Below are 12,336 nucleotides of genomic sequence, written 5' to 3' on the forward strand. Positions count from 1 at the left end.
AATACAGGCATTTCAGAAACTCATTAACTTTTAGTATGCTGAGGTACAGTTTATTTTATCAAATCTACTAGAGAAATCTCAATAGAAAGGCACGTGTTCCAAAGCACATAAAACCTCACTAGGGTAGGGAATATATGAATGAATAAGATCCACCATTCTTCAAAATTCTCCCTATTGAAGAACTTTGTAAATGGAACACTGAAGTGAAAATGGCCCTTCACACTTTATAACCTCACAGATTTTCAATGATAATGATATACTTATCCCTCATGCTTCAGTGGGTAAAGAACCTGCCTGAATGCAGGAGACACAGGAGAAATGGGTTTGATCCTTGGGTTGGAAAGATCTCCTGGAGGAGGAAATGGCAACCCACTCCAATATTCTTGTCTGGAGAATCCCAGCAATAGAGGAGTCTGATGGGCCATAGTCCAACAGGATGCAAAAAGTCAGATACAACTGAGCACACACGCACAATATACTTATTTAGGTTCACATACATAACACATACTCATGCCAGATGGGATATTTCTGAGTGTGGCATCTAACTGTCAGAGCCAAAGCAATAATTGTAGATAAGGAGCACATATTCAAAAGAATAATTACAAAATGTCCAGAGAGGGAAAAAAAGAACAGGCCCACAAAGTGGGTCAAACCAGTGCCAAACTAGAAATCATGGCATCTCAGAAAACATCCTGGGTAATAACATTATAGGAAGTTCCAAAAACCAGGCAAAAGCTGCTTTTAAAGTAAAACAAAGTATACAGTAACCCAGTTTATCCACATGGTGTATGTTCCAAGACCCCTGGTGGATCCTTGAAATCTTGAATAATACTGAACCCTATATATATACCATGCTCTTTCCTATACATACCTACGATGAAGTTTAATTTTCAAATCAGGCACAGTAGGGTATCAAAAATCATAACTAAAAATAAAATAGATCACAATACACTGCAAGAGACATTATGTGATGTGGTTTCTCTCAATATCTTATTGGGCTCTTACTCTCCCTTCTTGTGATGACATGAGATGAGACATGATCAGATGGAGTAAGGTGAGTAACACAGGCATTACAATACAGAGCCGTGATGACACCATTGGTTGGAGGTCAGAAGCGGACCACGTGGATGGATGGGGATTCGGGGCAGCGTGGAGCAGGACCAAGCTGGACCATGTAAGATATCACACTTCACTACTCAAAACAATGTACAATTTAAAACTCACAAATCGTTGATTTATGGAATGTTCCAATTAATATTTTCATACTATGGTCGATGGAGGAAAACTCAGCTGCAGAAAAGGAGGGGCTACTGTAATGAAACCACAAGGACCCATGCTATTTTACTAAGCATGCAATGGTGTTCTGTGCTTATAGTTCAAGCTGCTACAGTACAGGAAAAATGAACATCAATAATTCCTTCTTCCGTATAACCAGGGGAGACAGTATTCAAACAAAAATTCAAAGGGAACAGGCAAAATGGCAGAGCTCTGGTTGGGAAAAGATGAAGGCTTGAGGGGAGCAGGGCTGATATGCCTGACATCAGGAATGGCTCAGTTCAGGTAGAGAGAAACTTGCTTCCGGGACTTTTAGAAGCTATTTCTGAAGTTTGATTTTAGATACTTTTAGGAAGGGGGTAATACATCACACAGTGACTCTGAAAGAGACTAATCAAATTTTCAAAGTGGGCTTGATAATGGCTGAGACAGCCTGAGATTAACCTTTATCCTTCACAGCTGACATCAGAAAGAACCACCACTCTCTCTCACATTCTTCACCAGCGGCAATCTAGGGTTTATGGGTCAAAGATCTGGCAAGTTCTATTTCTTCATGTTACATGAAATATATAAAGTGTTATTTATTAAATATGTTTCTAATGGAGGTGTGAGAGGAATCTACAGGCTATATATTCCAATCACCTTATTTTCCCATGAGAAAATTCTGCCCAGAGATTGCGCTTATCTGACACCTATAGGAGAAAATCTAGACTGACTCTTCATCAAGACTCTGGCAGATTTCTTTAAATGTAGTGACCAGCATTAGAAATGAAGACTTTGACTATTGTTGTGAGTGGCTGCTTTAAGAATCTGAAGAGTAGAAACGGCTGCAGTAGACAAAAACAGTACAGGCCCTACACTTCTGATAAATGCCATCAGAGGTTGAGTTTGAATCCAGAGTCAACCTGAGGCTAGAAATCCCCCTACAACAGATATGCAATATGGCTCCTACAGGTTTTTTATCTACAGGTTTTGAGATACCTAATTGAAAAAAAAAAAAAAAAAAGCCAAACTAGGATGAAGAATAGAACCCAACTGTATTTGCTGATAGCTCAGCCAGAAAGAAGAAATTAGGTTTGACTCAGAGACTAAACAGGTTTTGTTTAAATGTAATTAATTCCATCTTTGACATGAAATCACAGTGAGGCATGATGTCTTTAAATAATTTTACTAACTTTAAATCAGCATCCGAGTCTGATGGAAGTTACTACCTCATTTTCATTGTTGGACATAAACTTTAAGTGGTCACGACTGCTGAAAGAATCACTACTAACATTGTTCTACTTATTTGAGTTCACAGGACCTAACCTGGATGCAGAGACTTGTGCTTGTGCTTTCTGGGGGAGATCAGAAGGAGCTCTGCATTTAATTGAAAGTGAAATCACTTACACTCATTAAAACGAACTATCTAACTCCATTCTTCTCAGAGTCATAACTTAATAAAAAATCTACTTCTCAGACAGTCTACTGACCATATGGCACAGCGGCCTCTTGGTGTTACGGAAATGCTCATTCAAAGCAGGAATGCGTTCCAGAAGAGTGGGGCACCCACAAATAAAGGGACCTTGGCAGGCTCTGTCTTAACCACTTTTTAGAATAGCAGCTAGTATCCAGCAATACCCAATCCCCGCTCTTCTAAAAATCCAAGCTGACAAATGGACATTTATATTAAGAAAAGATTACCAAGGAGTTCAGCAAACCTTACTTCTGGTAGCGGGCCGGCCGGCTTGGTTAGGATTCCTCCTACATAAACCACATTAGGCAGGGTGGGTCTCGGGAACTCCAGGGCTACGTCTGTACACAGCATCCACAAGCTGGACCCATGGACCAAGTCATACATGGACTTCCCCGGCAACAGGTTGTACTTCTGCATGATCCTTTCATATTTGGGAAGAACCAGAAAGCTGATCCCTATTCTGGAAATGAGGTAAACGCCAGTGTTTTTCATCCTTTGCAGCAGGTTCATGTGGTCTGTGAGGAGTGAGTTAAACTCTGGGACGTAAGCCAAGGGGGCAGGAGCGCCCACTTCAGCAGGATACCAAAGGCCGGTTGAAAATACAGCATATTTAACCCCCAAGAGATGAGCTATCACAAATCCACACATGTCATTAGGGTCGACCAGCAGCAGGTCAAACTTCTCCTTTTTTAGACCCTGAATCAGGGCGTGGTTGCCAACCATCATGTCACAGTTCTTGGTATAGTGATCCAGTATGTCAAACAGTTCGACTGCTGTCAATCTCCCAGAGAAAATATTCCGCATTTTGGACTGCAGGAAAGCATCCGAGGTGGTACTGTTAAAGATCCCTGGGTAGCGCTGGAGGCTGTAGTGATTAGATGGCGCGATGTCTCTGCCTTCAGAGAGGAGGAACACTGTGTGGTGGCCTCTCTCGTGCAAGGCCGAGGCTAGTGTCTTGAAAATGTACATATGGCTTTCAAACATAATTGGCGGCACGATGATGATTTTGGCAGCCTTGGCTATCCCAACAGCACTCCACAGGAGCATGAAATACGGAGTGTAAGACTTCATAGCTGAAATGACAACCAGAAAACTACTTAAAACAGACTGCAATCCTCACCATTCAAAACCATCACAAAGGTGCTTTTTCACAGGATCTGATGATCCAGTACTTTGCCTAAGGATGGCTTTAAAAAATTATCCCAGTATATGTCCTGTCTCTTCATTTCTGAAAGGTGTCTCTTAAAATACAGAATTGACAGAAAGACTGGCATAAACTGAAATAGATTTAAAATGTATCAGCTTTGGAACAACAATAGAGAACTCATCTTTTTTTTTTTTTTTTAATTTGAAATGAAACCTGTAAGACTAAATTTGAAAAAAGATCTCTCTTCTTTGAATAAGAGCTATAAGCCATCTATGAAACATTTTATCTTTTAAGGGAACATCAATGTTAATCCCAGGAAGAAGAGCCAAGGCTTCTTTTTTGGGGTATCATCAGTCTCTATGTCTCTTTTTAAATCATTTTATCACAGCAGTAACACTCCCCAATTATGACTAAAGCATACCAAAGAAAGATTATGTATCAGAAAATCATTCTTTCAAGTAGTAATTCTATAGAAAATATGTTTTCCCATAGGAGAAAAAAATGACCTTTAGTGTGACTTTCTCCTTTATCTAAATACCCTTAAGTATCCTGGCCAACTCTGTTTATGTAATTTATATCAATTTGCTGACTCATTTCAGGGCATTATCTAAAAGAGAAACCTTTAATACAAAAGTTCAAGAGGGTTAACTGGATCTCAGTAAATCCTTGTGAAAGAGATGGCTGATGAGTGACTATGTCCTTGACTATACCTCCCATGTTGTACTTGTTAACTCAGGTGCAAAGGACAAGTGCACAGGATGGCTAATCTTTCTTCTGCTCTTCTGCTTTAATAAAGTATATACAACTGTTAGAGTCACCTTCTACCATTTTTTAAGAAATATCTATGTGGGCCACTGAATATGGAAACTTGCCCTACCTACCCAATATAATTTACACTTGGATTCTAAATTAGCCTCCAAATAGGGAAAGACCTAAACAATAATTACCCATGAGAACTGGACTTTTCTACTTCAAAGAACAACTCAAAATAGATTTATATGCAATCACCAAATCAATATGTGTTTACCCATCATATATTAACCATCCTGCTTATACAAATTCCTGCCATCTAAACACAGTTTAAACAACTATACCTTCTCAACATTCAAACACTGCAAGAAACCTAAAAAAAAAGAAGAAATCAATAGCAGACAAATGATAGATTCTTCCAATACCAAAATTAAATTATAAAATATATTCCCAGATGCTTTTCAAACCAATTCCAAATGATACAATATCATTAAGTTATCATTACTATAACAGAAAACTGAAGTAACATGTGTTATAAACATATGAAAGCTTATGTTAAATGTTGCCTGAATTAATGTGAGACCTTTAAAAAAATAATTTGGAGCAAACACTGTTTCTATAGCAATGAAGTTTATTCTATAATTACAATGTCAATGAAAGAAGAAAATTAAGTAGCCAATCTTGGAGCAAACCTTCCAGGCCTTTATTCTGTGTTCTCTCTCCAAATGTGCCTCTCTGATGTAGCCTTCTGCCAATGGTGGTGGTGGTTTAGTTGCTAAGTTGCATCTAACGCTTGTGACCCATGGACTGCAGGCCATCAGGCTCCTCTGTCCATGGGCTTTCCCAGGCAAGAATACTGGAGTGGGTTGCCATTTCCTTCTCTAGCTTATTTTCCCAACCCAGGGATCACATCCGGTCCTCCTGCATTGCAGGCAGATTCTTTTCCAACTGAGCCACCAGTGAACCCCAGCCTTCTGCCCTTGCCAAGGAAGAAAAGAATTAGGAATTTTAAGTAGACAAGTTATTAATTCTAAGAATGAGAACTATGCAGAAAAGTTATTTCGGCTGAACTGCCCATTGCTGTGACTAATAGTGCCTGCTGGCAAGTCCAAGAAGACCAACATCATGATGGACCAACGTTAGGCAACTGCTCTGCCAATTGTATTTCGCATTTAGCTGAGCAGATGGTGAGCATACTCAGCTCCTTCAGCTGTAGTTATAACTGTTACTTTAACATAAATCACTAAGAAACAAAAGATAACAGTAGGGAAACAAATGCTTTCACTGCATTTCTTAATTTTTTTCTTTTAGTATTTTAGTAATTACTGCAAAGTAAAAAGAAATCACACAAAATGACTGTTTAATCACAACTGCTTATGTTCTAGAACCACACTGTCCAACAGAACTACCTGTGATGACGAAAATGTTCCACCTCCTTACCATCCAATATGGTAGCCTCTAGTGAGCAATTCCAATGTGATTAGTGTGACTAAGGAACTTCTACACTAGTATTGTACTGAATGTGTGTGTGTGTTAGTCACTTAGTCATAGCCAACTCTTTGCAGCCTCACGGATTGTAGCCCAGCAGGCTCTTCTGTCCATGGGATTTCCCAGGCAAGAATACTTTAGTGGATAGCCATTCCCTTCTCCAAGGGCTCTTTCTGACCCAGAAATTGAACCTGGGTCTCCTGCACTGCAGGCAGATATTTGACCATCTCAGCCACCAGTGGCTGTCATCTAACAAAATGAGGTTAGAAAAGGTACATAGATTCTGCACATGTAAATTATAAAACTATTAAGAAATACCAATATTCATATGATAAAATATCTTCTAAAAATAATGCTACTAGGTCATCATATGTCTTCATGAAAAAGAAATGATTACCTCAAAGAAGCATCACTTGAACAAGTGCGTTATTCACTATTAAAATACAAAGTTAATTATGAAGCATTACAACAGCATTTAAATCTCATAAACATCACCGTTATGGATAACAGAATGACTAACACAACTACCAATAAATAGTATGATCCTTGCTAGTCCAGAAGAATCACAATGTATCAGTTGAAAAGTTGGACTTCATTAATATTAAAATCTTCTTCTCTGAGAAGATAACGTCAAGAGAATGAAAAGATAAGCAACAGACTAGAAGAAACATTTGCAAAATATATATATAAAAAAGGATTGCTACCAAAACATGTAAGGAAGGAACTCAAATCTCAACAATAAAAAAACAAACAACCTGATTTAAAAGGGGTTAAAGATCTTAACAGACATCTCACCAAAGAAAATACAGACATGAAGTAAACAGATGAGAAGATGCTCCACATCATATGTCACTGCTGCTGCTGCTGCTAAGTCACTTCAGTCGTGTCCGACTCTGTGCGACCCCATAGGCGGCAGCCCACCAGGCTCCCCCATCCCTAGGATTCTCCAGGCAAGAACACTGGAGTGGGTTGCCATCTCCTTCTCCAATGCAGGACAGTGAAAAGTGAAAGTGAAGTCGCTCAGTCGTGTCTGACTCTTAGCGACCCCAAGGACTGCAGCCTACCAGGCTCCTCCATCCATGGGATTTTCCAGGCAAGGGTACTGGAATGGGGTGCCATTGCCTTCTCCCTCATATGTCATGAGGGCAATGCAAACTAAAACAATAATGAGGACTTCCTTGGTGACTCAGTGGTAAAGAATCTGCCTGCCAATGCAGAAGATGTGGGGTCAACCCTGGTCCGAGAAGATCAGAACAACTAAGGCCGTGCATCACAACTATTGAGCCCTTGCTCCGGAGCCCAGGAGCCACAACAAATGAAGCCCTAATAGCCTGTGCCTCCCAACAGGAGAGGCGATCCCAATAAGAAGCCCGCACACCACAGCTAGAGAGCAGCGCCGCTCGCCACAACTAGAGCAAAGTCCATGCAGCAACGAGAACCCAGCACTGCCAAAAATAAATAAATAACTAAAATTATAAAAAAAAAATAAAGCAACTATACTGCAATAAAAAAATAATGATACCACTATACATCTATTAAAGTGGTCAATATCCAGAACACTGACAACACCAAATGCTGGAGAGGGTGTGGAACAACAGGAATGTTCATACATTGCTGGTGGAGATGCAAAATAGTACAGACACTTTGGAAGACAAATCGGAGGTTTCTTATAAACTAAACATACTCTTACCATGTGACCCAGCAATTGTGCTCCTTGGCATTTACAGAAGAAAGATGAAAACAGAAGTCTGCACAAAAATCTGCACATGAATGTTTATAACAGCTTTATTTATAATTGACTAAACTTGGGGGTATCCAAGTACAGCACCTAAAGTTAGTTGAATAAATAAAAAAAACTGTGGTACATCGCTATGGTGGAATATTACTCAGCACTAAAAAGAAATGAGCTATCAAGCCATGAAAAGAGAAGGAAGAAATTAAAATGTATATTTACTAAATGAAATAAGCCTATCTGAAAAGGCTACATACGGTATGATTCCAATTATATAACCTTCTGTAAAAGGCAAATCTATGGAGACAGTAAAGATATTGGTCACTGCCGATGGTTGCAAAGGAGGGAAAGATGAACAGGTGGAGCACAGAGGATCTTCAGGGCAGTGAAATTATTCTGTAAGACTCTACAATGGTGTGTAAGTGTCATTACACATTTACCCAAACCCAGAGACTATCCAAACCCCAAGGGTGAACCCTGTGAAGCAGGGCTCCCCAAGCCCCGGGCCGAGGACTGGTACCAGTCCATGGCCTGATAGGGACCGGGCCACACAGCAGGAGGGGAGCGGCGGACCGGTGAGCAAGTGAAGCCTCACCTGCTGCTCCCCATCGCACACATAACCACCTGAATCATTTCCCCCCACCCTCAGTCCCTGAAAAAATGTCTTCCACGAAACCAGCACCTGGTGCCAAGAAGGCTGGGGACCACTGCTCTAAGTATGGACTTGAAGGGATGCTAATGTGTCAGTACAGGTTCACTGATCATTAAGAACGGGTCACTGAGGTGCAAGATGTTGACAGTGGAGGACGGTATGCACCAATGTAAGGGGAGGATATGGGGGCTCTGTGTACTTCCTGCTGTGAACCCAAAACTGCTCTAAAAAGTAAGGTTTATTATTTTAGGGAACAATGTAAAGCAGCCTGAAAAAATGAAAAGAAAATCAACCAATTTAAAAAGAGGGATGTGGATGCATCAAATGTAATGTAAACATAATTAAAGGGCAAATTATACCGTAGAAAAACAACCTGCAACATACATAATAGACATTTAACCTCTATAAGCGTTTTCATGAAGCCACTGTTTAAGGCAGGAGAAGACTGCTACTAATTGCAGACATTTGCAGATACGTTAAATCTCCAACAGTTGGAAACTGGTTAAAATAAACTGTGATTCATTCATACAATAGCCCCTAAAATAATCTTGTAAAAGAATATTTAATGGCATGAAAAGACATTCAAGATTTACTGTTGATTAAAAATGAGGTTACTAAGCATGATCATGTAATGGGCTCACACTTAGCTGCTCAGCCGTGTCCTACTCTGCCACTCCATGGACCGTAGCCCACCAGGCTCCTCTGTCCATAGGATTTTCCAGGCAAGAATGCTGGAGTGGGTTGCCATTTCCTCCTCCAGGGGATCTTCCTGACGCAGGGATCAAACCCAAGTCTCTTGAATCGCAGGCAAATTCTTTACTGCTGAGCCATTGGGGAAGCCCGCCATGTGAACTATCACTTTATATAAGATATATACATATAAATACCATACACAGTAGTGATACGCACAAACAGCAGCATTTTTTTCTGGATAGTACAAATTATTAGAGATTTTAATTTAACTTTTTCTATGTTGGTCACCTTACTCTTCTCTTAATAAAAATAATCAGTGTCATTTTTAAATAATGTGATAAGAAAGATCTCATTCACAGTAACAATAAAGTACATAAAATACCTTTAAAGTTAACTAAGAAACATATATGTTGGTTATTCTAAGTAAGGCAAGTTTTTCCCTAAAGATATACATGAAAGGAATACTAAGTGTACCACAGTACCATATTATTTTAATGGAACACAATATTCTAAAAAAGTCAATCCTTTCCATAAGATAAATAGACTGAATAAAGTCATCTCAAAATTCCAATGGATGGCTTTGTTTTGTCTGGAATTTGACCAAACTATATCCATGTTTACTTGAAAAGGGAGATTTCACTTTTGAAAATGAAACAATGACGACTTGGGACAGAAAGGTAAATATTCTGTAATTAAAACACTATCTGGGCCTCTCCTTCAGGGTCAGCCCACCCTCATGCCTCAGGGATGTACCATCTTTTGTTGACCAAATAAAATTCTGAGCTGTAACTGAGCTGTTAAAAAAAAAAGAAACAAATATATATATATAATATATACATATATTATATATATATAGAGTACGTATATACATAATGGAATAGTACTCTGCCATAAGAGAAACACAAAATAATGCCATTTGCAGCAACATGCATATAACTAGACATTATCATACTAAGTGAAGTAAATCGGAAAGACAAATACCATATGATATTATTCATATATAGAATTTAAATTTTGATACCAAGGAACCTACCTACAAAGCAGAAACAGACTCACACACATAGAGAACAGATCTGTGGTCCCCAAGGGGAGGGGTGGTGGGAGGGATGGAATGGGAGGCTGGGGTTAGCAGATGTAAGCTATTACATACTGAACGATAAACAAGGTCCTACTGTATAGCACAGGAATTTATATTTAATATCCTGAGATAACTACAATGGAAAAGAATATGTAAAAGAATGTGTGTGTGTGTACATATATATATATATATATAAAAAATTGAATCACTTTCTGTACAGCAGAAATTAGTACAATGTTGTAAATCAACTATACTTCAATTAAAAATTAAAAAAAAAACAAACGCTATGGAACTCGTAGTTGGACGAGTTCAAGAATCTTAATTCAAATCAATGGTAGCCTGTAAGAATTTCTTGAATATAACATGAGAAAAAGGAAGTACCACAATTAAATGAAGAAAGAACGCACTCCCTGTGAAGTGTTATAAAATGGCTCTATATTGGAGAAAGAAAATCACTAAAATTTTTACCTTAGACTTTCCCCAAAGTAAATTAGACTGAAGAGTGTCAAAAAAATTTTTTTTCTAATAAAGTCATTAAGAGTGTTGAGCCTTAAATGATATCTGGAAGGAAAAACATAATTCTGAGTATAAAGCAAAGGGGAAAAAAAGCCACTATTATTAGATTTTATTATTCTATCATTAACTATTTTTGGAACGTTTAAAACATCTGGAGCAGAGGCTTCCAGTCCAGGACGGCTAAGTGAACACAGGTGTCTCTAGTCCTTTCTTCCTAAAGTGCCTTTGGAATGACAGTAAAGTCTATTAAACGGAATGAATACCCCAAATCCCCGAGAACAGACATGAAGAAGTGAGGCGTGGGCAAGACGACCGTCAACAGTGGAATGGAGTGTGGACACTGTTTGTGTCAGTAATTTGAGAAACGCTTATTGAGGGATACAAAAGGATGAAAGACGTCGCAGCCCAAAACACACAGAGGAGGCTGCAGCAGAGATGAAAATTGCTTCCAGATGGCTGAGAGCTGAAGAGGACGCTCTAAGAGCCAGAGCAGGGGGCAGAGCAGGAGATGATGGGGAAGCGCTCTCAGGGAAAAGCAGGGGATGGTGCATTTACCCCCAAAGTAAAAACGAAGGCCAGTTCTCCAGAAAAGTGGATCATCTGCCTAACGAGGAGTTAGAACTGGTGACCTAGGGTGAAGCCCTCCTAATGCTGGCCTGTGGAGGTGGCAGAGGGCTCCTCACCCATGTACCCCAGAGGCAGCGCCAGGCGCTAGACACGCCACCCCGCCACATGCAGTCTGGACGCAGCCTCCCAGTTAGTCTTAAGGAGCTCAAAACTTGCTGAATGACTGAACAAATGAGGCTTTTTCCTTCATGAAATTAGCAAGGATGTCATTTTTAAAGATAAGGCTCAGTCCCTGCAAAGGTACAAAGTAGTTAAATGCAGTTGGCAAAAATGTGCTTCCTGCTCAGAGCTCCAACTCTCTGTGACCTTATGAACTGTAGCCCGCCAGGCTCCTCTGTCCATGGCATTTCCCAGGAAAGAATACTGGAGTGGGTTGCCATTTCCTTCTCCAGGGGACCTTCTCAACCCAGGGATTGAACCCATGTCTCCTGCACTGTCAGGCAAATTTTTTACTACTCAGTTCAGTTCAGTCACTCAGTCGTGTCTGACTCTTTGCGACCCCATGAATCACAGCACGCCAGGCCTCCCTGTCCATCACCAACTCCCGGAGTTTACTCAGACTCATGTCCATTGAGTCAGTGATGCCATCCAACCATCTCATCCTCTGTTGTCCCCTTCTCCTCCTACCTTCAAACTTTCCCAGCATCAGGGTCTTTTCAAGTGAGTCAGCTCTTCACATGAGGTGGCCAAAGTATTGGAGTTTCAGCTTCAGCATCAGTCCTTCCAATGAGTATTCAGGACTGATCTCCTTTAGGATGGACTGGTTGGCTCTCCTTGCAGTCCAAGGGACTCTCAAGAGTCTTCTCCAACACCTCAGTTCAAAAGCATCAATTCTTTGGTGCTCAGCTTTCTTTATAGTCCAACTCTCACATCCATACATGACCACTGGAAAAACCGTAGCCTTGGCTAGATGGAGCTTTGT

At 40.0% G+C, this 12,336-nt stretch overlaps 1 protein-coding gene across 1 annotated transcript in view; it reads right to left on the bottom strand.

Annotated features, from left to right (window-relative positions):
- Positions 1 to 12,336, bottom strand: part of UGT8 (UDP glycosyltransferase 8) — a 93,512-nt gene that overhangs the window by 57,644 nt on the left and 23,532 nt on the right. Inside the window, exon 2 of the mRNA XM_043871445.1 lies at positions 2,981 to 3,804. Within this exon, the coding sequence (XP_043727380.1) occupies positions 2,981 to 3,802 (822 nt within the window). The 5' untranslated portion in view covers positions 3,803 to 3,804. The remainder of the gene's footprint in view (positions 1 to 2,980; positions 3,805 to 12,336) is intronic.

Source organism: Cervus elaphus, chromosome 17 (assembly GCF_910594005.1).
Source record: "Cervus elaphus chromosome 17, mCerEla1.1, whole genome shotgun sequence".
In the NCBI taxonomy this organism is placed as follows: domain Eukaryota; kingdom Metazoa; phylum Chordata; class Mammalia; order Artiodactyla; family Cervidae; genus Cervus; species Cervus elaphus.